This window comes from Calypte anna, chromosome 10, assembly GCF_003957555.1.
Source record: "Calypte anna isolate BGI_N300 chromosome 10, bCalAnn1_v1.p, whole genome shotgun sequence".
Lineage (NCBI taxonomy): Eukaryota > Metazoa > Chordata > Aves > Apodiformes > Trochilidae > Calypte > Calypte anna.
This window is the reverse complement of record NC_044256.1, coordinates 108,868-134,250: the sequence shown is the minus strand read 5'-3', so window position 1 is coordinate 134,250 and position 25,383 is coordinate 108,868. Positions and strand designations below refer to the sequence as shown.

The 25,383-nt window shown below is 57.8% G+C and overlaps 2 protein-coding genes across 3 annotated transcripts; one reads left to right on the top strand and one right to left on the bottom strand.

Moving 5' to 3' along the window:
- Nucleotides 1–325: 325 nt before the first annotated feature.
- Nucleotides 326–7,271, top strand: PARP6 (poly(ADP-ribose) polymerase family member 6). Of its 2 annotated transcripts, XM_030456851.1 has the most exons (22): nt 326–422; nt 1,117–1,194; nt 1,327–1,421; nt 1,871–1,931; nt 2,066–2,156; nt 2,248–2,314; nt 2,577–2,726; nt 2,960–3,140; nt 3,507–3,560; nt 3,811–3,906; nt 3,993–4,085; nt 4,159–4,284; nt 4,385–4,450; nt 4,599–4,666; nt 4,935–4,983; nt 5,392–5,504; nt 5,613–5,685; nt 5,831–5,900; nt 6,252–6,331; nt 6,442–6,505; nt 6,640–6,724; nt 6,807–7,271. In XM_030456851.1, exons 1-22 carry the CDS (start codon nt 420–422, stop codon nt 6,907–6,909), a joined length of 1,866 nt encoding a protein of 621 aa, XP_030312711.1. In that variant the 5' UTR covers nt 326–419; the 3' UTR covers nt 6,910–7,271. The 2 variants fall into 2 exon arrangements, 1 of the variants encoding a protein (XP_030312711.1); XR_003987943.1 differs by lacking the exons at nt 5,831–5,900; nt 6,807–7,271 and having other exon boundaries at nt 355–422; nt 6,640–6,697.
- Nucleotides 7,272–9,456: 2,185 nt separating this feature from the next.
- On the bottom strand, nt 9,457–23,951 carry CELF6 (CUGBP Elav-like family member 6). Its single transcript, XM_008490146.2, has 13 exons — nt 23,792–23,951; nt 20,956–21,038; nt 15,821–15,869; nt 14,267–14,395; nt 14,066–14,145; nt 13,434–13,577; nt 12,901–13,045; nt 12,672–12,821; nt 12,290–12,352; nt 11,403–11,483; nt 11,146–11,289; nt 10,258–10,413; nt 9,457–9,685 (listed from the first exon to the last, which is right to left on the bottom strand). Exons 1-12 carry the CDS (start codon nt 23,934–23,936, stop codon nt 10,286–10,288), a joined length of 1,341 nt encoding a protein of 446 aa, XP_008488368.2. The 5' UTR covers nt 23,937–23,951; the 3' UTR covers nt 9,457–9,685; nt 10,258–10,285.
- Between the last annotated feature and the right edge of the window lie 1,432 nt (nt 23,952–25,383).

Here is a 25,383-nt window from a genome sequence, read left to right as displayed (position 1 = left end):
GGCCACCCAGGGCTGGGGAAAAGGGGATCCTGAACAGGGGACATGGGGACCTTGGGCTGGGGACACAGGGGACTCCCTCCTGAGCCCTGAGGACACTGTGCCAGCCACGTCGGGACCCGAAATATCCATCTCCCGGGGACATCCCAGGCTGGGGACTGCAGGTACCCTGAGTCCGCGCCACAGGGCCTCTGTGCTGGGGACACCAGTGACACAGGGAGCCCGTGAGAGCCGCCCGACTCCAGGGGGGTCCCCGATGCCCCGATCCCGGGGGGCCGAAGTGTGGGGGTCCCCGAGGGTGACGTCAACGGCGGCGTTGCCGGGTGACGGCGGTGGCGGCCGTGCCTGACGTCACGGCGCGATGGCCGCCCGCCCGCCCGGCAGCATGGAGGCGGGGGCAGGCCCGGCCGGGCAGCGCTGAGATGGTGAGGGGGGACCCGCGGCGGGGGGCCGGGGGACACGGGGACACCCCCGGGGCCGAGGGGCGACGGGCCCGGGCCTGCGCGGGGAGTGGTGCGTGCTGCGCGGGCCGCCGCGGAACCCTCTGCCCCCTCCGGGTGGCCGCCGGTGTCTCCCCCCCCCGGCTGTGCCCTTCTCCCCGGCACAGGAGGGGGACGGGGCTGATGGGGCTGGAGCCCCTTCCCCATCGGCCGGGCCCCCCCCGCGGCTCCGTGCGTGGCCCCCCCGAGCTGTCTCCATCCACTGTGTCCATCCACTATCCTCACGGGCTGTCCCCATCCACAGCCACCACCCACTGTCCCCACCCGCTGTCCTCATCCTACTGTCCCCATCCACTGTGTCCATCCCTCTATGTCCATCCATTGCCACATCCCTCAGTCCCCCTCCCCCTGTCCCCCTTTCACTGTTCCTCATCCACTGTGACCATGCAGTGTCCCCACCTGCTGTCCCCATCCCACTGTGTCCATATGCCCACTCACTATCCCCATCCACTGCCCCCCAGCCTGCTCCCCCCAGTCTGCTCCCCTCAACCCTGTCCCCCAGCCTGCGCCCCAAATCCTGTCCCCCATAACATGGTCCCCCCAACTCTCTCCTCTATCCTTGCTGCCCCTCAACCCTCAACACCCCCTAATCTGCTGCTCCTCACCCTCTGCCCCCCAGGACCTCAAGGGCCAGTATTGGACAGATGATGACTCTGATGGGGACAATGAGTCTGAGGAGTTCCTCTATGGCGTTCAGGTGAGTGCTGTGGGGTCCAGGTCCCCTCGATGCCATGGGGGTGTGGTGACCCCCAACCTGCACCTGGCCCCAAGTGTGGGGGATCTTCAGGGGAGCTGTGTGTCTTATGGTGCTGTGGGTGCTATGCCACAGGGGACCTGCGCCGCCGACCTGTACCGTCACCCGCAGCTGGATGCTGACATCGAGGCCGTGAAGGAGATCTACAGTGAGAATGCTGTGGCCATCAGGTGGGTGTGCCCGCTTCCCCCCCTGCCAGCATCACCAGGGAACCAGCTGTGCCATTCCTGCACATGCATCAGTGCTATCTCCAGGGCACCCAGAGATGGCATTGCTGTGACACCCAGCAAAGCCATAGCCGGGGCACCTGGCTGTGGCATCCCCAAGCACCCAACTGTACCTTCTCCAGGGCACTTGGCCATGATAGCCCTGGGCTGTGCCATGTCCAGGGCACCCAGCTGTGGCATCCCTGGGGCATGCGGCTCTGCCATCCTGGGACACTAGGCCACAGCACCTCTGGGTACTTGGTGGTGCCATGTAGACTTGGCATTCCCAGGACACCCAGCTGTGCCATAGCCAGGGCACCCAGCCATGACATCACTGGTAACCTATCCACAACCAATACCTAACCTGGGGTCTGGGTGCTCACATGGATACACGGCACCTTGTATCTTCACAGGGAGTATGGGACCATCGATGATGTGGACATTGACCTGCACGTCAACATCAGCTTCCTTGATGTGAGTCGCTGGGGTGCCCCTGCCAGCATTGGCATTGGGAGGGGGACACACCCACACAGGGGGTTCCCAAATTTCCCTTCCCTGCTGAGGGACCCTCCCTACCTCTGTGCTGAATTGTGGCTCTCCCCCGGCAGGAGGAGGTGGCAACAGCCTGGAAGGTGCTGCGGACGGAGCCCATCGTCCTCCGCCTTCGCTTCTCCCTCTCCCAGTACCTCGATGGCCCCGGTGAGTGGGGACAGGCAGGACACAGTGTCCCCACGTACCCTTGGGATAGGGAAAGTTGTGGCACTGACAGCTTGTCCTCCTCTCCATGCAGAACCATCCATCGAGGTTTTCCAGCCATCCAACAAGGAGGGCTTTGGGCTGGGTCTGCAACTGAAGAAGTAAGAGTTAAAACTCAATAGTCACCCAAGGGTGGTGGGTGGGCCACAGGGTCACTATTTTGCCCCAAAACCAGCCAGGTGCCCAAAGTCCCCATCCCTTTTAACTGCCACACAGCCCTGTGATGGTGTTGCCACCAGTTTTGGGTGGGGAAGAGAAGGAGCTGGGTAGCTCAGACCACCACTTGTGCCAGGCTCAGTGGGTGCCGAGACACCCCTTGGGTGCTGGCACCTTGCTCAGACACCCAAGCCACCTCTCTGCCAGGATCCTGGGCATGTTCACATCCCAGCAATGGAAACATCTGAGCAACGATTTCCTGAAGACACAGCAGGAGAAGCGGCACAGTTGGTTCAAGACAAGCGGCACCATCAAGAAGTTCCGTGCTGGCCTCAGCATCTTCTCCCCCATCCCCAAGTAAGAGCCTGACAGTGTCTCCAGGGTCCCTAATCCTGTGTCCCCTCACCCTGAGGGCCTGGAACCATGCCTCAGTCTCCCCACTTCCCCCTTGGATGACTCTGCTTCCATCCAGAGCCCAGAGAGGTGAAGGTTGCTCCCCAAAACCAGCTGAAGGGTGAACCTATCACTGGGTGACAGAGGGAATAGAGGATGGTGACAAACCAGGGAGCTCAGCAGGACTGTGCCCACAGGTCTCCCAGCTTCCCCGTCATCCAGGAGTCGGTGCTGAAGGGAAAACTGAGCATCCCTGAGGCTCGTGTCAACCGCCTGATGAACCGCTCCGTCTCCTGCACCATGAAGAACCCCAAGGTGGAGGTTTTCGGCTACCCTCCCCCCAGCACCCAGGCAGGTGTTGCCCCCTTCAACATCCTGGTGGGTGCCTCCCCGCCTTGGGGTTTGCTTTCCTCTCCTTTCACTTCCCCGAGGGCTGCTGTGGGGTTGGTTCTGTTGTCATGGGGTGCTGAGACCCCCTTGGGTTGAAGGGGAGCTCCACTGGGGTTTTGTGCCCTTGTGCCTTGTCCCCAGCACTGTTGGGTGCTGCTGGGCAATCTGGGATGCTGGTGGGGGGGTTCCTATGGGGTCCTCTTGGTGCCACATCCCTGGTGCAGCTGCATCTCTGGAGGTGTCAGGGCTTCCACTGCAGCAGAGGGGTGTTGGGGGATGCAGGTGCTGTGCAGAGGTGAGGGTGTGGGGGAGAAAGGGGATAACGCAGCTGGCTTCGCTCCGGTTCCGCCACAGGTCGGTGGCCACTGCAAGAACATCCCAACACTGGAGTACGGCTTCCTCGTCCAGGTGAGGGGCTTGCAGCCCACTTGGCAACATCCCACTGTTTGGAGTATCCTAATACTGCCCCATGTCCCACTCACCCCATTGCCTAGAGCATCCTCCCCCCGTCCCATGTCCCCCTTATTATTCCCATCCCTCTTCCTGGAGCATCTTCCCTGCTGTCCTACATCCTGCTCAGCCCTGTCCCGCTTCTGGGAGCATCCCCCTGGGTGAGGTGGCCTCGCTGGGATGTGACTCCCACCATCCCATCCCTCAGATCATGAAGTACGCAGAGCAGAGGATTCCAACACTGAATGAGTACTGCGTGGTGTGTGATGAGCAGCACGTCTTCCAGAATGGCTCCATGCTCAAGGTGTGGGGACAGGGATGGGGTGGGCATGGGCTGTCACCCTGTGTCACCCTTCCTGCTCCTGCCCATGGCTCCTGTCCCCCCTGCAGCCGGCAGTGTGCACCAGGGAGCTCTGTGTCTTCTCTTTCTACACCCTGGGCGTCATGTCTGGAGCGGCGGAGGAGGTGGCCACGGGCGCTGAGGTATGGCTGTGCATGGCAGGTGGCCACAGCATCACTTCAGGACACTGTCTCTTCACTCTACCCTGTCTCCCAGGTGGTAGACCTGCTGGTGGCCATGTGCCGTGCCGCCTTGGAGTCTCCCCGCAAGAGCATAATCTTTGAGCCTTACCCCTCTGTGGTGGACCCCAATGACCCCAAAACACTTGCCTTCAATCCCAAGGTGAGCCCTGTGGGGCAACACTCCTCCATGCTAGAGGTTGGTGGGGCTGGGGGGACCCCCAAGAACCCCTCTGATAGCCCTTCTCTTACTCCACATGTAGAAGAAGAACTACGAGCGACTCCAGAAGGCCCTGGACAGTGTGATGTCCATCAGAGAGATGACCCAGGTATGCCAGTGTGGTCCCCCACCACCTGTGGCCTCTTCAAAGGCCTCCCTCCCCTGGCGCAGGATCCTTTGCCAGGGAGTACATTTTGGTGCCCAAGAGTTGGATGGGTGTAGGGGGACCCACCTGCACCACCTCTTGCCTTTGCTAGGGCTCCTACTTGGAGATCAAGAAGCAGATGGACAAGCTGGACCCCCTGGCCCATCCCCTCCTGCAGTGGTAAGGCCACTTAAGTGGCAGGGTGCCACTGCCCTATGTCCCTTTTGCTGCGTCATGTCCCTTTCCAATGCCCCACATCCCCCAGGACAGAGAAGGGGGTGGGGGACAACTAGGCATCCCCAGCACAGCCCCATCATCCCTTTTCTCCTGGGGGATCATGACCATCCACCACCCTTGCTTTGAATTCTGGCATGGCTCCTGGATTGGACCTGCTCCCAGGGAGTATGAGACTGCCCTGTATGATTTTCCTTCTCTTCCTCTTCCCAAGGATAATCTCCAGCAACAGATCTCACATTGTCAAGCTGCCCCTCAGCAGGGTAAGGGGCCCAGCTGCAGGCTGCGTGCTGCATGCAGGATGGAGGGTCTGGAATGTGGGATATGAGAGGTGGGATGTAGGGTGCAGGATGCAGGACAAGAGTGGACATTGCATGAAGGCTATGGGACTGGGATGGAGGGTGTGGGATGTGAGGGATGTGGGATGTAGGATATGGAAGGTGAGACACAGGGAATGCAAGTGTGGGATGACGAGTGGGGTGGGCAGGTGGGGGGCATGGGACACGAGGTGGAGGATATTTGACGTGGGCTGTGACATGCTGCTGGCATCAGGACAGCTAAAGCTGGGCAGGGGCTGGACACAAAGCCAGGCTGCTGTGCATGATCTCTGTCTGTCTGTCTGTCCTCTCTCCTTGCTGGCGTTGCCTTTGCTCGTCCTTTTCCTCTGGTAGCAGCTGAAGTTCATGCACACCTCCCACCAGTTTCTCCTGCTCAGCAGTCCCCCAGCCAAGGAAGCTCGCTTCCGCACTGCCAAGAAGCTCTATGGCAGCACCTTTGCTTTCCAGTGAGTTGCTGGGGGGGACAGTGATGGGAGCCCCCCAGGCGGGCACCATGGGGCTCTGGGGAGCTGACGTGGGGCTCCGTGGGACTGATGTGGGGCTCGTTTCCCCAGTGGCTCTCACATTGAGAACTGGCACTCCATTCTCCGCAATGGGCTAGTCAACGCGTCCTACACCAAACTACAGGTGAGGTTCCCCTGCGCCCACCACAGTGTGGGCAGGTGGGCAGGGGGGTGCAGGCAGATGCCTGCTGAATCCAGGCCACCTCTGCCACCGTTCCCGAGCAGTCAGGGGTAACCCCGTGTCACTCACCCTGGTGTTTTCCTGCAAGCTGCATGGAGCAGCCTATGGGAAGGGCATCTATCTGAGCCCCATCTCCAGTATTTCCTTTGGATACTCAGGTAAGAGGCTGCCTGTGTTGCCCAGTCCCTGCCTGCATTGTCCAGTCTCTGCCTGTGCTGTTCCCACTCCCTGCATGGGCCCGGGGACATGGAGCATCATGCTGGCCAGAAGAGCCGTATCCTTCCCACCTCTTCCCTGCCAGGTTGAGGCTCTGCGATGCTCCTGGGAATTAAACTCCACTGTTTTCTAGGCTCCAGAAGCTGCTCAGCCCACTTTTGGGGGGTTCTCAGGGCTTGGCTACTGGGTGGAAGCACCCAGCATGGTTGTCACCCTCTGTGGCACGTGTCTCTGCCTCACCCCAGGGGTGCTCCCTGCCTGGGAGTGACAGGCTCTTCCTGGCTTCTCCACAGGGATGGGGAAAGGGCAGCACCGGATGCCTTCAAAGGACGAGCTGGTGCAGAGATACAACCGGATGAACACCATCCCCCAGGTGACAGGCTGGGGGACGCCATGGGGGGGCAGGGACACAGCACTCCTGGTGCTGGGGAGGGGGTGAGCTGAGGGCTGTTCTGGGGGGGTAACACTGTGCTTTCCCCACAGACCCGCTCCATCCAGTCCCGCTTCCTCCAGAGCCGCAACCTGAACTGCATCGCGCTGTGTGAAGGTGCGGGGACACGGGGTGGGGGGACATGGGGTGGGGGACAGGCAGAAACTTCCTCCCTGGCTCAGCCAGTGGAAAGAAGGGCTGCAGGAGGGGCCCTGGGGGACCCCCAGCTGACTACCCCTTCCCCCTGGCAGTCATCACCTCCAAGGACCTGCAGAAACACGGCAACATCTGGGTCTGCCCCGTCTCAGACCATGTCTGCACCCGTTTCTTCTTTGTGTGAGTTCCAGCTGTGCCCACCCTACCAGCACCCCCAGGACACTCATGGGATGCCCCCCTCACCCCACTTCTCCCCTTGCAGGTATGAAGATGGACAAGTGGGAGATGCCAATATCAATACTCAGGACCCCAAAATCCAGAAGGAGATCATGCGTGTGATCGGGACTCAGGTCTACACAAACTGAGAGGTGGTGGCAGGGCCCACCCTGGGCAATAAGCAGAGACCCCTGGGCATGGCCAAGGAGGACAAGTGGGTTTTGAGGCTCCCAGGCTGGGCAAATGGGGCTGAGATTGGTGGCTTCATGCTGTACACAGGTAGCCAGTAAGCACCTGGTGGGTTTAGTGGTCCCTTGTCCCCTCCCCGTCCTGTCCCTCAGTGTCCCCCACCCTGTGGCAGAGTGGAGAGGGAGCTGGCGGGGCTGGTGGCTGCCCCTCTTGGCGTCAGCAGCGATGGCATTTTTATCAGTGACAAGTAACTGAAGCAAAAAAAAACCAAAACAACAACAAAAAAATCAACCAAACGACCAAAACAAATCCAAAACGACAGGAGAAAAAAAAAAAAAAAAAAAAAAAGGAAACGGTGTCGATGTGTGGTTAAAGTGGGATAAAGATAAACTGCTGGGGGTATGGGATGAAAGTGTGGGGATGGGATCACAGGGAAAGGGTGATAACGAAATTCATGAGGCTTTGGAAAAGGGATGGGGCTGTGGGAATGGAATCCCCGTGCTGGGCAGAGTGCAGTGGACAACTGTGGGAAAACAGTCTGCGGAGACTTAAGGATTCCATGTACGCATCAATATGATTGCAGGAAAATCGTTTATTAAGAACTCACATCCACTATATATAGAGAAGTCTTATTTATATTATGTTATCAGGCAGGTGGCTTTGTATTCCAATCAACATACCATTCTCACGGAACCATCTTCTCACATAATTATTTTCCTCTCCTGTTGCCAATTAGTTATCTCTTTCCCATTGGCTTATTCTCAGGCCTCTAACTAGGCCTCAATAAGTATTAACCCAATGTAGCCTAAGTTGAAGTAAGTCAGGATTGCTCACAACCTGTATATTTCTGAACTGTTTCCCCAACAGACAACACACAGATTAATAAAAGTATTGCCCACTGCGCTCTTCCTGGCATCCCCCCCCACCACACCATGGCAAAGGGATGGTGCTGCAGAGCAGGAACCACACCAAGGAGAAGGGATTGTGCATCAGGCCTATCCCAGGGACATGGGGCCACCCAAAGGTGGTGGTGTTCCTTGTCAGAGGTTTAGGGGTCTGAAGGATTTAAATAAATACCCCAAACCAGCCCTTTGCATCCCACCAGAGACACAGGTGTGGATTTATAAAGAAAGTTAAGGATTGGCTTAAAATAATATCCTGGTTTAGATAGTCACCAGCTGAGACCTGACAGGCTCCTCAGTGGTGGCCATGCTCCGAGTTCTGCCCTGGTCCCCTCTGCAGGGGGTGTGTGTGTGAAATTCTCCAGCAAATGGTTGTTCCTGAGAAAATGAAAGCAAATAAACAGAGAAGGCCAAGCCACTCTGCCAGCTTCTCCAAATTCCCAGATGGTCCCGCCCGGCTGGATGTAAGCTGGTCAGAAAGGGGTCCCCAAGGGGATGATGCCGGGGAATTTGGGTGGTGGGACGCGGCAGTGATTGCTCCAAAGAACCAACCAAGGTGACGATTTTGACAAAATAAGTTTATTTCGCTTCACTTTGTTTCTGCTGAAACCTCACATTTTTTTTGTCGTTTTGTTATTTATTTGGCTGAAAAAAAAAAACCCAACCCCCAAAAAAACCCCAAAACAACCAAAACTGCAGAGAACCACATTGCACTGCTCTCTCCATGGAGCAAGCAAGGGGCTCTCCAACCACCTTCACTCCCCCACCACCGGTTTTTACCGGGGCTGGGGGAGCCACCACAGCCCCCCAACCTCCCACCCCACAGCCCCCCATCCCCAGCCACACATTGGCCCCCCCAAACCGAGCCCTTGAGCCCCCCAAACCGAGCCCTCAAGGAAACACTTGCAGCTCTTAAAGCTCGAGATGTTTTGGATTTTCCTCAACCCTCTTCATTTTGATTTTCCTTTGTCTTCCTTTCTCGGTTTTTTGTTTTTTTGTTTGTTTTTTTGTATGTGTTTTTTTGTGTTTTTTGTTTGTTTTTGTTTTTTTTAAATTAATTTATTTATAGATATATTTAAAAAAAGCAATAGTCCTTTGGTCCCTAAACTCTAAGGAATGATATGACTCTGAAACAAGTAATCCTATGTCCCTGTGCCAGTGATGAGCAGGGGAACACGTGTCCCACTGCCCTTCTCCATGGGATATATATATATATATATATATATACTTATTTATATATATCTTCTGTAAGTCCAACATCCTTTGATCCCCTTGTTTTTTAACCCCTAAACATGGGGAAAAAAACCAAATCTTGCCACATTTCCTTATTCCAACCAAACTTTTCCAGGTGAAGTGCCCAAGGCTGGTCCCATCCCACTGGCTTTGGTTTAAGAATCCATTTGGAGCCTCTTTTTCTTCCTTGTTTTCTCCTGGGAAATCAATAGCAGCAAATGAGTGCTTTAAAAAACAAACACAAAGGTAGATCCAGATCCCAGCTGCCCGGAGCTGTCATCCTTTCTCCCTGTGAGGGATTCAGTGAGTCCCAGCGAGCAGCCAGCAGCAAATCTCAGCCCCGGTGCCGCATCGCTCTCCTCCTTCCTTGTCTTTCTTGCTCTCTTGTTCTCGTTAGGTAACAAACAAGACCAGTTTGGGGAAAAAAATCAAAAAAGGAAAGAAAAGCTATGCCCGGAATGGCTCTCTTCTTTGCCCCTTTGTCCTTTGCCTTTTCATCTTCCTCCTTGTCCTCCGGGATGTGTTGCAAAGAAAGAGAGTTACGGGTTTGGATACTGCACTTGGGGAAGGGCAAAGTTGTCAGACACCACGGACGCCCAACCTGCAAAAGGGGGAAAGGGCCATTGGGATGTGTCCTGGGGAGGGAGGGAGGGAGAGGGACAGAAGGAAGAAAGGGGGAGAGGGACAGAGGAACTGGTCAAGGGAGGGACTGAGAGAATGGAGGGAAGGACCGAGGGAGAGAGGAAAAGAGAGACAGAAGAAGGATGGAGAGACAGACAGAGGGGAAGACAGAAAGAGAAAGGGATTGAGGGAGGGATTGAGGGAGGGATGGAGGGTAGAGGGAGAGGACAGAGAGAGACAGAGGGAAAGAGAAGAGGGATCAAGCAAGGGATGGAGGGAAGAGATGGAGAGGATAGAGAGAGACACGAGGGACAGAGAGAGGAACAGGACAGAGAGAGGAATGGAGGGAAGGATGGCAAGAGGGAAAGACCCGAATCTCAGTTTGAACCACCCACACCAAGGGTCTCAGGTGAAGGGCCCCCAGGCACACTTGAGGATGGTTTTGGAGAACCAGTGCTGCCCTCCATGAGCCAAGCCCCACTGCCAGGTCCCCCAGGGCAGAGCAGGGGAAGGTGGTCAGCAGAGCCAGGCTCTCCCAGCCCCCCCTCTTACCTCTCTGCAGGGCCAGGGTGAGCAGGGGTCAGTAGGGCCTGTTGGCATCTTTTGGCCGCTTTAGCTGGACTTTTAGCCTTTTCATGCCAATCTGGAAGCCGTTCATGGCCTGAATGGCTGCCTGAGCGCTCGTCGGATTGTCAAAACTGACAAAACCTGGGGGCAAGGGGACAGAGGAGTTTGTCACTGTAAACATCACAGGTTGCCCCTTGATTTCAGCCAAGGTGTAGAAATCCCACAGGATGCTCCTGGCTTAGAGGCTGGGAGAGGAGTACGGAGGGGTTATGAGGCAGCCCCCAGCTGGTGCACTGGGTGACAGGCTGATGGCAACTTTGGGAACATCATGGTCTATGGGAATATTGGGTAAGAAGGTCCAGAGGGACACTGGAATGGCCTCTGGGGACACTAAGGTGATGGGATTTGTGTGGACACTTTGCTGACAGGGTAGGCATGAGGGTAGGTGCGCTGGGCTGAGGACACAGGACAGTTTAAGAAGGGACAGCAGCAGGATATGTCCTGTACAGCCACCATGTGGGACAAAAACCTGCCCTTTGGTCCCAGGACAGACAGTCATGTTGCTCCAGCCACCTTGCAGCTTTGGTCAGCCATGGGTGTTGCCTGAGCCAGGCCCCTGAGATGGTCTAGACAGACCTCCAAGCTGGTATGTCAGGGAGAGTTGGATCTCCATGCTGGGGACATTGGGCAGAGCCAGAACTCCAAGATGGGATGTCAGGAGAAGTTGGATACCGGAGGTGGAATGCCATGGAGAACTGGACCACAAAGCAGGGTCAATGGGGAAAGCCAGACCTTTGAGCTGCAAGAGCTGGACACTGGTGAGAGCTGGACCCCAAGCTGGGACATCATGGAGCACCACACGCCAGGACTTACCAAAGCATTTACTCTGGTTGGTGGCACGGTCCACAAAGACTTTGGCAGAGATGACATTGCCAAAAGGCAAGAACATCTGTGTGAGCTCCGCATCCCCGAACTCCTGGGGCAGGTGATAAATAAACAGGTTACAGCCCTCGGGACCTGGGTGACACACAAAGGACAGCCACACATCAAGCGCAAGGCGGGGGTCACCCCGGGGTGGGGGAGTGAGGAGTTGCCAGCCCCACAGATGGGGTGACCCCACCACCCCTCACCTTCTCGTTGCTGCTGCGGGATGATGGGTGCTTGCTGGGGAAAGGCTTGGCTGATGGGCGCGTAGGCGGTGGGATATGCTGCTGGAAGGAAGAAACGTGGAGCTGAGACCCCAGCATGCACCCCACTCACACCACAGCCCCAGGAAGGGGCTGAGGACAGGGATGTCCCCTGCTGCCACCCTCAATGGAGGCGCCTATCCTGCCCCAGAGCTCCTGGTTCTGCCCTTCCCATCCCTGCTGGCACGCCTGGGGTACAGGGAATAGCTCTTCCAGGGGGGATGCGGGTGGCAGAAGTTGAGGTGCTTTTAGTAAAAAAAAATACAACACCTGGGTGTCCAAAACTTAGATTTTCTGTTGGAAATCTGCAAATGGCTGTGTTCCTAATGAAATGGCTGCTGGGTTGAATATACTGACACAGGATGCTTTGCCTCCCTTCTCCCCAGCCATTGGATTCAGCCCTGTGATGAACATCTAAGGATTTTTGATGTCTTGGTGACTCCACAAACATCTCTACTAGAGTGCTGGTGTGTTGGTGGGATCCAGCATGGATCCTGCTCTTTGCCACTGCCCAAAATTCACCCCCTCTCCTGGGCACTACCATGAGCTCTCTTTCCCCCATGGAATTAGCATTAAAATTTACTTTCCTCCATCTAAAGTTTCCACAGAGCAATGTGCTGGGAGTGCATCTGTGCTGCTGGGGATGAGGGGACTGTGCTCTGTATCAGCATCACCCCTATGGCTACTAGGGTATGACACTCTGTGCTCACCCCATTGCCCCAGCACTGTGGTTCAACACCAAGGTGATGTTTCACAAACACACCAAAAAAAAAAAAAAAAAAGGTTGAGGAGCAAAGAGGGGAGAAGAAGTGCCAAGCGAAGCTGGAGACCTGCATAGTGCTGCATGCCTGCGTAGGCTTGCTGGAGGGGATCTGCCACCGTCGGGCTTTGAGCTGGAGAGAGAAAAGAAGGGAGAAGAAAAAGAGAATAAGCAAGAGAAACCCAGGGATAAGCAGCTCTCATAGGAGAGGGTTTTTGGCCAAGCACTGAGCTGCCCCATGCAGCTTGGGAGGAGCTGAGAGCACTGCCCTGCTCACCCAGGCAGTGATGCCACAGGAGGAGGGATTTCAGTGGAGATCAACACACAGCTGATTCATCCAGTGTGTTCCTGGGGTGAAGAACACCCTGAAGTGTTTTATGGGGGCTGAGTATGGGTTCCCAACCCCAGGGGGGACACGCTGGAGCCCCCTGGTAGGCTGCCAGGAAGGTTACCTGGGTAGGGGTGGATGCCATTGGTGTAGATGGTCTCCGAGGCAGGCTGTCCATTGGTCTGGGGGGGCAGCGGGCTGAAACCATTCACCCCGATGGGCGCGGCGATGCTGGGCACCGGTGCAGTGCCAATGCCAGGAGGGGTGCTTGTCCCTGCGGGAGGGAGGTATCAGCACCACCCACCCCAAGGATGCTGAGCAGGGTGGGGAGGGCAAACAGAGAGGGGTCATACCTGAAGAGGGGGTGAGGGGTGTGGCCACCAGTCCGCTGACATTGAAGGCGGCCATTTGCTGCATCTGGGCAGCGGCGATGGCAGCCATGGGGTTGAGGCAGGTCCCCTGGGCAGCTGCCATCAGGGCCGCCTGCTGCTGCATGATCTTAGTGGGGAAAAGGGGAAAACAATCAAGAGGGAGGGAGAAAGGGAGAGCAGGGGAGGATAAATTAGCATCCCCTCTTCACACCCAGGCACAGGAGTTCATGGGAGTAAATGGCACCTGCTGCCAGATCCAGGCACAGGAGAAGACTAGGTGACATTAAAAAAGGGAATATATGGGACTGCTGTGCCCTACAGCTGTGCCATCCTCCCCTGGGGGGCTAAAGCCCTCTGTTGTGCCCCCAGATGAGGATACACCAACCCTGACAGGCATCTGCACTCACTGGCACTGGTGAAATCCCACATAGGCTTTCACAGGTAAAACAAGCACACCCCCCAAACCATGGGGTTCCCCAAAAACGCCCCCGCTCCTGGCAGGCACCATCTCCTACCGCTTGTGTATAGGCCCCATAGGCGCCAAACTGGATGGTCATGGGGTTGAAGATGCCCAGCTGCCCTGCCATGTGATGCATCCGCCGCAGGGTCCGCTCCTTATCCGTGTCTGCAAACTTCACCACCAGGCTGGACGAGGCGCCCTGAGACAGGAGCAAGATGGTGGGGTCCGGCTCCGGCCGGCCAATGGTGGGGTCCCAGAGATGCTCCCAAAATGTCTCCCCACTCCAGTGAAGGATTCGCTCGCAGCAGCCGCAGCATCCTTGGCCCCAGGGATGCTGCCTGGCTTGGCAGCAGCAAGCAGCGATCGATGCAAGGTTTAATTATAGCTGTTTTTTCTCCCTGGCGGTAGCTTGCTGACCTCTGTTTCCTTTTTCCTCCTGCTCGTTCACAAATCTGACCTTCGGCGTTAATTAAACAGCCCCTTTCTCCAGCACAGAGGGAATTAGCCCCACGCACCCACCTCCTGGGGCTCAGCACCCAGGCAAGGATGAACCTCAGGGTGATCTGGCCAACAAATTGCCCGTCTGTAGGATTTTGATCCAATTAGACAGAGGATCAAATTAGCTGGTGATTGGATTATGCAGGCAGCACGGGGTCGAATGGGGCAGGGCAAGAGCCCGGCACTTACCGGCATGGTTTGGCTGCCGTGCAGACTGTTGATGGCAGCCTGCGCCTCAGCATGGCTGCCGTACTTCACAAAGGCACAACCTAAGGGCACAGAAGGGACATGGGAGAGGTTGGATTTGGCCACTGCTGCGCTGCCAGCAGCTCCCACCCTCCGTGGGTGCCTGCTGCCTGTGGGGTGCTCACCCAGCTCCCCAGAACCCACCTTTGCTGGCTCCATCGGGCCCTCGGAGGATAGTGCACTCCTCAATCTGTCCAAAGGGCTCAAAGAGGCGCCGGACGTCATCCTCACTCTGCTGCTTCCCCAGCATGCCCACAAAGAGCTTCCTGTCTTCTAAAAACAAAACCCAGCCCATCGGAGAGGGAAAGAGCCAGGTAACACCGGAGCCTGGGGAGGGAGCAATGCTGATCCAGAGGCGAAGAGGCAGGGTTTATCACCTCCATCTTATAGAACTCTTGGGGTGGGAAAACCTCTTCTCCAGGGAAACTGCTGTGGGGTGAAGCTGGGAACAGCCAGCTTCTATTTGTGGACTGAAGCTGGGGCTTTTCACGGGGATGGAGGAGCCAGCTCGCCCAGCACTGGTGTGGGATGTGGTTGGGAAACAAAGAGAGACCGCAAAAACAGCGGCGATTGCCTCCGTATGATTGACTCGCAGAATAACCCACAGCCTCCGGCCGTGCCCAGGGGACATAAATAAACCAAACACGAGAGAAGGGAGAGTAAATAATGAGAATTTCATGATTATTACCAGCATCTGTCTTGCGCAGCCACGTGCTCCCACCGTGCGCTAATGGCATTTGACAAAGAAAATAAGGTGGCCTGTCAAGAGCGTTGCCAGGGAAATAAATAAATAACGGCAGGAGACGATTTATGCTCTGTCCGTTAAGGTACCAGGAAAATTAGTTAAGGGAATAGGGTTTGTGCGTTGTCTGCTTAAACATAAACCATCTCCTGGCACAGGTGTCTGAGCAGAGCAGGCCCAGCAGGCAAGCATCACCCTCTGGGTGAGGGTGGCCAAGCTTGCCCATTGATTTTTAATCCTTGCCCAATTACACACAATAAGTGCGTTATTTACTAGCCAGGTCCCGCCAGGACATGCCAGGACCAGTTTGTGGCATGTTTGATTAGGTGTTTGGAGCAGGGGGATAACTGCCTCAGCTGTCCTGAGGAGGACACACAGCCCCACACCTGTGTCCTGCCTGTCCCAGCATCCCTACGTGCCCGCCGTTGGCTCACAACACTGAGAACTTTGCACAGAGTTTTGACCCAGTTCCTGCAATTTTGCCCCAGCTATCGACTCAGCCTGGAACTGCCACAGCCCCATCAGCCCCCACCACCCATGGAGAATTTTGGGGAAAGGGGGCAGTTTCTGTTTGCTAGGGGCTCCTGCACCCAGCTCTGCCAGGATCCCCACAGGCATTTGCAGGCAGGGACTCAGGTTGTTTGAGAGAGGAAGGGGCTGTCACAGAGTAGCTCTGCCTGGGTGTGGCATCAGGATGCTCCTGGTATGACATCAGGATGGTTTTGGCACGATGCCAGAATATTCACAGCATAACATCAGGGATGACAAAAGGCAGGGAGAAACAGGGTTATATTGGGGATCCAGGTTTGGATGTCACTGGCACTGGCAGCCCCTTTCACAGGTTCCTCTGCAAACCAGTCTCCCCATGGCAGCCCCTGTGATGTCCTGCACCACCCCCAGGTGACCCTGCAGCACCCTCCTGCCCACACAGGGCAGCCAGAGAAGGGGGGACCTACCTCCTCGGCCCTCACTGTCGGCCGGCTTCACCTGGATGGGGCGGTTCATCTGCAACACAGAAGGGGGAAAGGAGAGTGGTCAAAGAGGGTGCTGTGCCCCCCACCCCAAGCCCTTTCCATGGGGAACATCAGGATTCAGCCTTAGCCTGGTGCAGGGGGCCAAAGAACAGGGGAGTGATTTGAAAGAGACCTAGGGGTGGTGACCATGCCAAACTGGGCAGAGGGCAATGCCACAGCCCTGGAGATTGAGTGTCCGGTGCCAGCCTTGGCCACCTTCCCTCTTTCCTCGACTGCAAAGGACTGCAGAGGTGGCAGCAGCACCTGGCTGGCCCCAGCCCCTCTGGTGGTACTGCCACCACTCCCTTTTGCCCGATTCTCACCCAGTTTCAGCCTCCTCTTGCACCTTTTTGCCTGTGGAGCCACGTGACATGCGTGTGAGGCAGGGCACCCTGGGCTGACGCAGGCGCCCCTGACCCCTGGCCCACCAAGCCATCCCTCCTACTCTCTCCCCCTCCTTTTTTCCCCTCTTTTCACCGAAAAATGCTACAATTACAGCTGTTTCCACGGCAACAAGCATGCTTCCCCCGCGCTGCTGAGGGCCTGAGCCATGTGCTTGATGGGGTCGTCACGGCAACAGCAGGATGTCAAGCATGACGGGGCGTGTGTGAGCGCACACGCGCGCTGCAGTCATACCCCCACCCTGGGGTCTCCTCTGCATGACTGGGTTGGGGGGGATGTCCTCGAATTTAGGTGCTGGGTGGGGAATAGTAGCATATCCTAGCGCCTGGGGTGAGGAAGAGGATGGTTAAGGAAGAAGAGGAGGGAGGTTTCCACAGCAACCGTCTCCAGGGAAACGTGGGGAGAAATGTCAGCGCAGAGCTGGGGGATGCTCCAGGGAGGGGGCTGGGTCCCCAGGAGCCATGTGGTGGCACTGAGGGACAGAGGGCCACCTGGCTGCTCCTGTGTCACACATCATGCCATCAGTCCCCTAAACATCCACCCTGCACCAAGCCCACCCCAGAGGCTGTGACAGCATGGAGATCCATGGGACCAACATCCTCTTTGTCCATGGCACGTCCAAGAGCAGGGAACCCCATTTTGAGGGCGCTGCCCCCCCCCTCACTGACCCACCAGCCCCATTTACCAGCTCGATGGCCTTTGATGGAATAAATTTCCCATGCCTCCTGCTGTATGCTTAATGTAACAAACCAGGCGCGTATGATTTAGAATAACATTTACAGAGCCGCAGAGTGTCATTTTGATGTGTCTCCCGTCTCTGCTCGCCAGTTATTAAACTGTATTGATTTGCTGGGAGCAGCTGATGTTTATAAATGTCAGGCCCCAGGGACCAGCTAACCTACCCCAGGGCTGCTGCACCGCACTGGGGGGAAAATGCCCATGGACATCCCTGTGCCCACCCCAGCATGCTCACTGACCTCCTCCACCCACTCCTGTGGCACACATAGATGGCTCGGGCACCCAAGACCTCTCCCTGTGCTCAGTTGTCTGGCACCCACCTGTCTGTCTGTCCTTACCACACCTCTGTGCCCAATGGGTCACCCAGCCACTCAATGCTACCCAATCACCCTCCATCCATCCCCCGACACACAACCACCCAGCCATCTCTCCTGGCTCCTCACACCCACACGTCCACTCCCTGACACCGATCTGTTCATTCACCCAACACTGACACCCACACAACCACCTGTCCACCCATCTCCACCTAAGATTCACCCATCAGTTCACCCACTCATTCCAAACACACACACTCATAGCACCCATCCATCCACCCCCACAACACTCAGCCATTCCCCTGACACCCATTCACCCCCCCCATCACCTCTGTCCATCCCTACAGCATACATCCCTCCACTCCCAAAGCACCCCCACCCATGTCCCCCCCTCCAACCTTGAATACCCCAAGGACACCCTGATGCATGCAGGGTCACACCCCCTGTCTGGGGTGTCCCAGCACCCACCAGTCCTGTCACCCATGGGTGCTCTAGCTACAGACCCCCTTGGCCAAACCACTGGTGTGCTACAGCCTGAGGGGGTCACCACCAGCTGTTAAACCACCACCTGACCCCTTGCGCACTGTCACCCACCCAAATTTGAAGCCCTCCAAAAGGGAGAGCCAGGCCATGGTGCCACCCTGCAGTTGGACTTGCCCCACAGGGCAGTGTCCCTTCCAGCCCTTGCCCCTTCCCTGGTGTCACCCTCCTCCTTGTGCCCAGCAGCCAGAGAGTCCCAGTGAGGAGGCCACCATGCATCCCAGTGAGCCAAGATGGTGCAGGGAGACAGACACTGGGGTAGAGGCAGCCCCTCATCATGGGAACACCCTGGTGAAGTCACAATTAGGGGACATGGTCCTAGGGACAGTCACGCCACCGCACAGCCACACACGCTCCCCACATGACCCTACAGCCCCTACAGCCACACTCCTGCACACTCCAATGCACAACCACACCCTCTGTGCACACCCACCCACCCAGGGCCTCCTCCATACCCCCCGCACAACCTCACCCCCGAACAGCCGTGTGCCTGCACCCCCGCACAGCTGAACAGCTGTCCCAGCATGGCTGCACACCCACGTGAGCCATGCATCCACCTCCTGCACACCCCTCCTGAGCATCCACTCCCCCCCACAGCACCAACAGCAGCCTCCCCGCAGCTGTGAGCCCTGCACAGCCACAGGCACACACAACATTCCTTGCCTCAGTTTCCCCATTGCGTGCCCACAGGGAGACCCTCGGCAGCACTCTGTGGACACATGGGCACGCAGAGCTGGAGACCACCCCCAGCAGCACCCACACCCCCGCGCACCTTCGAGTCCTGCACACCCACCGCTGCCATTCCACACACACCCGCACCCACTGCACAATCACTGTGGGCAAAGACAACCTCACACAAACACACCAGCAAGCCATCAACATGATGCAGACCCTGCACACCCACCACCCCTGGCAGCAACCGCTCCCCATCAACCATGCACCCAGAGGCAAAACAGGACCTCTACAGTGCCCTGAGCACAGCTCCATGCACACCTGAACCACATACAGCACCAACACCCACACCCAACCCCAGGGAGTGGGGGAAACACTCCTCAGCCAGCACACAGACACACAAAACCACCCTTTGGTGCAGATACACTCTCCTCACCAATACAGGCATTCACATACCCCTTCCCTGCCTGCAGGTACAACCTGCTCACCAGAACCCACACCAACACACAGTAGCCTTGGTGCAGATACGCCTTCCTGACCAAGACCCTCATAAACACACCCCACCCCTGCCTGCTGATACATGTTCCAGACCAACACCCCCACCATCACACACAGCATTCTGGGTGCAGATACACCCTGCTGACCAACACCCTCACCAACACGGCTTATCCCTGGGTACAGACACACTCTGCTCACCAACACACACATATACACCACCACTGAGTGCAAATATGCCCTCCCCACCAACATCCACATTCAGGCACAGCATCCGGGGTGCAGACACACGCTTCCCACCAACATCCACGCTCACACACCACATCCCGGTGCGCAGATACGCCCTCTCCAACAACACCCTCCTGCCAACACCTTACCCATCCCTGGATGCAGATACACACACATCACCAACAACCTGCCTGCCAGCACATCCACCCCACGCCCGGGTGCAGATACACCCTCCTGACCGACACCCACCTCCACACACAGCATCCCCCGGAGCAGATGCCCCCTCCCCACCAACACCGACAGTTGCACAGCCCATCCCTACGTGTTCACCGACACCATCCCCACCCCCAGCAGTAGATCTACCCATCTCACCCCCAGCCATGCTCGCAGCCCCGCGCTGCCCGCACGCCCACCCTCCACACCCACGGCCCGCGCCCCCGGGGCAGGCACAGCCCCGCACCGCCACCACCCGCACGCTCCTCCATGCAAACACCGCCCTAGGCGCACCCCTCCCCACGGGTGCGGATGCCCCAGCGCACACCCAGGCTGCCGGGCCGAGCCGGACCGGCGGCACACAAAAGCGGAGCCGTACCTCGATGCAGAGGATCTTGGACCCAGCGGGCACCCACAGCACCGGCGGCCGCGGCCCCGGCGCCGGCACCTGCGGCAGCTGCATGGCCCAGCCCGGCCCGGCCCGGCTGGCTTCGGCTGGGCTCCTCTCGGCCCGGCTCGGCTGGGCTGGGCTGGGCTGGGTTGGGTTCGGTCTGGGCCGTCTCGGTTCGGCTCGTCTCGGCCCGATTCGGCTGGGCTCGCGCAGCGGCGCGCGAGGGGCGGTGCAGTGGGAGGGGCGGGGCAGCCCCGCGAGCCGGGCCGAGCCGGGCCGGGCCGAGCCGAGAGGCGGGACCGAGCCGAGCCTAGGACACGCCTCGGGGCGGTGCACCCTCCATGGGGGAGCGCAGCTATAGGGGTCCATAGCTGTTGTGGTTAGCAGCTATAGGGGGTGCATAGCTATGGGGGGGCAGTGCTATAGGGGGGCACAGCTATGGGGGTCCACAGCTATAGGTGGCGCGCAGAAGCCTGGGGCTGTGCACACTCACCCTGCTGGGTGCACACACCTGCCCGAGTGCTGGCCACCCACCAGTGGGTGCTCACACACACTCCACCCCATGCTCAGCCTAGGCCAGGTGAAGTGTGAGCAGCTACCCCAGCCACACACCTTGAACATGCATGTACACACACATGGAGGGGTGACAAAGAGGGGACACAGTCAAGCTGGTATGTTGCTGGCAGAACCTGGCTCCAGACCTCCTTCAAGCTGCCACAGTGGGTTGTTAACTCTTAAACCTACTGATTTCGCACCACTGGCGAGAGCGTGCCTCGGGAAGCCACATGCCTCATTCCCCTTCACCAGCTTTGCACACCCGTGGTTGGGATTGATATTCACGGGCCCTAGTGCTTTCCCCAGCCAACTGGCGGCCCTATTGATTTTTATTTAGGTGAATAATTAAATATTTATTTTTACTTTGTTAAGCTCAGGAGGTCAGAGCCCACAGAAAGCGCAAAAGCACATGGGTGGCAGGAAAATCAATGCTTTGGTTTGTGGCTGCTGGAAGCGGCTCCTGTGCCCACAACCTGGGGAGGTGTCACCATGTGTATCCCCCCCCCTCCAGCCCCTCTGTTGTCACTTACCCCTGGCAGTGTCTTCTGTTCATGCAAGGCGCTCTGTGCCTTCAGGGCCGAGTCACGGGCGCAGTAGGTGAGGAAGGCACAGCCTGCAGGGATGGGGAGATGGGGTCAGTGTCCAGCCTGGCATTGCCACAAAGCCCCTGGGCACGATGCCATCATCTCAGTACCCCAGCATCATCAGCACCCCAGCACTTGACTCTCTGGTATTTGGCACCCTGGCACCATGGCATTCAGCACCCCAGCACCCTGGCAATCAGACATCAGCACGATACCCCAAAATCCTGGGACCCAGCACTCTGGCACCCTGGCATCTATCATCCTGGCATCCTGACACTCTGACATCCAGCACCATGGAACCCTGGGGTGCAATATCCTGGCACCTTGGCACCCTGTCATCCATTATCCCAGCACCCTGGCACCTGGCACCCAGGTGGGCAACACCTCCAACGGGACCTGAGCTCAGCCCCAAAACGGGGTGAGGGATCTCTACACAAAAGAGATGGAGCAGCGGGATCAGGGAAGGAGCAAGAGCAAGCAGCGAATCTGGCAGTGTGCAGGCAGCAGCACCCCAGCCCTGAGTTCCAGGGAAAGCCACAGCTGAAGCCCATTGGGAAGGAGATCTCCAGGCATCAAGGCTGCCCATTCCAGTTTGTCACCATGCTTCTCCCAGTCCTGAGCATCCTCCTCGGGATGGGACTCATGTGGTGAAGGTGTTCCAGCTCCTCTGACATCACAGCACTTCGGGAATCAGGAATATGCCTGGGGCGAGGTTTCCCACGCTGACTCACGCTGCCGAGCCGCTTGCTCGCTCCTTCAGAGCTGGTGGCGATCAGTGAGCCCCAGGGATGGGGTCTCATCCTCTCCTCCCCATCTGTCCCGTTCCCATGGGAGCCTCCCTGGTCCCCATGCTGCTGCCATGACACTCCCCTCCCCAAGGGCTCCCCCTCAATTTGCCAGGGTTACATCCTAAGCGTCTGAAAGTGATATTAAAACAGCAGCAAAACAGTTTCCCTTCAACAAAGTAAATATTTAATAAAATTGACATTGATGCATTTTTAATATTGGCACAATTAAATCCACCAGCTGATTAAGTATTAATAACTCTTAATAAGTACAATCAGCATGCCTGGGAGGAGAGGGAGAGCAGCAGCGGGGCGACGGGACACCTTGGGGTGTTGGGGACATCTGCCCTCACAGAGAGCGAGGGAAGATCCCCCCAGATAAATATCATCCCACTGCGGGTGGAAAGGGGAGGTCAGCACAGCCGCTCGCGTCAGTCCTGGTGCCATTTGCAGTGTTTACCACCTGTAATCATGCTGGCTTCCTCCTCTCTGCTTTTTTCCTCCTTTTCCCCTGCAGGCAACAATGTGGATGATGCCCAGGCATACTGAAGAAGTTCGGAGGGATGGAGCAGGAGCAATCCCACTCCTGAGGCTCACTGGGAGGAAGGGTGCCATTCAGATTAGAGCAGTGTCCACAATTAAATCATGCATCTGGGCCGCAGCAGATGAAGCCTGCACTGGAGGAAGCACCAAGGAGACCCAGACATGGTGCAAATCCTGTTGTTTGGGGCATGCAAGCAGCTTCAGAGGCACCTGGAGACATTTCGGAGGCAGAGTTGAGCAGAATGACGCCGTCTGGGCAGCTGCCCCACAGCCAAAGGACACTGATGGGGCAGCATCCACAAGCACCAACCTCGGCTTCCCAGGAAGTCCTGACAAAGAGGGCACTACCCATGGCAGAGGGGCTTGCAACAGCATGTGGAGCAGAATGAGATCCCATCCAGGTGACACCCGAGATGTCCTGACCCTGCTCTGGCACAGCAGACCACTGGCTCACATGTGTAGGGTTCCATAAAAATCTTGCCAGTGCAGGTGTGAGCCCCTTGGTGCAAAGCTGCTCACGGTGCTGGGTGCTCTGCCATGATCCATGCCAGCATGCCAACCAGACCCCAGACCTGCTGATCTTGGAGCAGGTTGTCCCGACCCCCCTGCAGAGTCCTGGGACATGGCACAGGCAGGGAGCTGGCATGTGGGTGCCTGTATCCTACCTAGGTGGGTACCTTCACCCCAGAGGTGCTCCAACTCCAACAGTGCCCAAAACTCACGTGGGTGCCCCAATGCCATACGGGTGCCCCCAGCCTAGGCAGGTACCCCAAACACTGCTGGGGTGCTCCCAAGGTGGACAACAGCTCCCAACTCCAGGTTGTGCTCCCACCTCAGGTGAGTGTCTCCATATCAGGGGTATGCCTCTACCCCAGGGGCAGCCCAATTAGAGTGGTGCCCCACCTTAAGTGTAGCTCACTTCAGGTGTACCCCACTTCAGGGGTACTTTGTATGAGGGTACCCCTCATTTGGCATGCCCCTTACCAGTATGACCTATTCTGGGGCACCCCCACCTCAGAAGCACCTTCACCTAAGGTGTGCACCATGAGGTACTTCTACCTTTGGGATACCCCAAACCACAGTCCCCCAGCCAAGGGGTACACTCAACTCAGGAGTATTTCCACATCCAGTATCCCCCTACCTCATGGGTACCTTTAGATTCAGGGCACCTCACCTCAGAGGTACCTCAGTGCCCCACCTCAGGGTGTCTCATCTTAGAAGTACCTCCAGCTCAGGGGCACCCCGTCCTCAGAGGAGCCCCATACCAGCTTCCCTCACCTGTGGTGCTTCCAGACGATGGATGCTCCACCTCAAAGCATCCTGCCTGAGGGCTGCCCCTACCTCGGGGTGCTCCATCTCAGCGGTGTCCCGCATCAGGGGTCCATCACCTCAGGACACCTCGCCTGGTCGCGCCCCGACGCCGGGCGCTGAGTCCTCCGTTCCCCCCCCCGTACCTTTGTGCATGCCGGTGAAGCGATCCTTGAGGACGGTGAGCTCGTAGATGCGGCCGAACTCCTCGAAGAGCGGCTTGAGGTCGCTCTCCTCCAGGTTCCGCGGGATCTGCCCCACGAACAGCTTGATGGCGTCGTGATCCTTCATGGCGATGGCGCCGGGCGGGCGGCTCAGCCCGTTCACTCGGCCGCTGTTCGCGGTGCTGAACGCCGCCCCCGCCGCCGCCTCCGCCGCCGCCGCCGCCACCACGCCGCTGCCCGCCGCGGCCATGGCCCGCTCCGCCGCCGCCGCCGCCGCCGCCCGCCCCGCCCCGCCCCGCCCCGCGCCGCGCCGATCGGAACCGCTCGGCACCGCTCGGCACCGCTCGGCACCGCTCGGCTCGGCCCGGGCCTCCCCGCCCGCCGCACCCCCCCTCTCCCCTGCCCGTCACCCCTCCCCTGCTGACGTCAGCCGCCCGGCCCCGGCCAGCCGCACGGGATTAGCATAATGAGGGAGCGATGGCCAATCAGGAGGGGCGGCGGCAGCCGCGCGGAGACCGCGGCCCCGCCCACTGCTGCCCCCGCCGGCCCGACACTCCCCCCGCTTGCCCCCCCCCTCTGCGGCCGTCAGTAGGTTCCAGGGCTAATACCCCGCTTTCCGCCCCCCCCCCCCCCCGATAGCGGGCTCAAAAGGTACAATTCAAGTACTTGGTTGCATTTGTTTTTTCATCTCGATGGACCACCTCCGTCACGCCCCTGAAAAGCTGTAATTAGACTCCACGCCTTTACTATCTGGAGCAGTCTTTAATTAATTACTCGCAGAGTAGCAGCGGGGCTGGGGGTGCCAGGCATCCCCGGCACACAGCCACACACGTGCAGGTGTGTGCAAGTATACGTGAGCACCGGGAGGGGGTGGGTGCAACACTGTGCCAGTGTGTGCATGTATGTCACAAGCAAGTCCACGTGTGCTAAAATGCGTGCACACCCATAGAAGCGTGCATGTGCACACGCATGTTCAAATGTGTGTGCAAGTGCATGTGAGCACACGTGTGTGCTGCAAGCATGTGCACATAGCTGCAGGTAAGCACACGGGTGTGCAAGCAGCATATGTGTACATGCAGGTGCGTGCCTGCGTTGCAAGCCTGTGGGATGCCATGCAAGTCTGCGTGCATGCACCTGTATGCATGTGCAAGCACAGATATGCAAGCATGTGCATGAGTGTTTGCAAGTGCCCGTATGTGAGTGCACGGCTGTGCATGAGTGCCTGTTTGCAAAGAACTGTGTGCACGTGTGCACATGCACAAGTGTTTGCAAGTGCCTGTGTGCATGCATGTGCATGCATCTGCAGGCATGCATATGTGTCTGCAGGCATGCAGGCGTATGCAAGCACGTGCAAACACGTGTGTCCCAGTAAAACCCACAGGCCGGGGATGGCGCCCAGGGTGGGCACCCATGGGTGGGTTTGGGAGGCGTGGAGCGGAATCCTGCCGAAATCCGGGGGCTCGGTGGCTGTTCTTTGCCACCGCCTGGGTTTATTTTTAAACTTGTTGGCCCCAAGTGATTCACACACTGCCTGTTCTCCTCTACTCCCCAGCAAGTTTTACATGACCAAAATA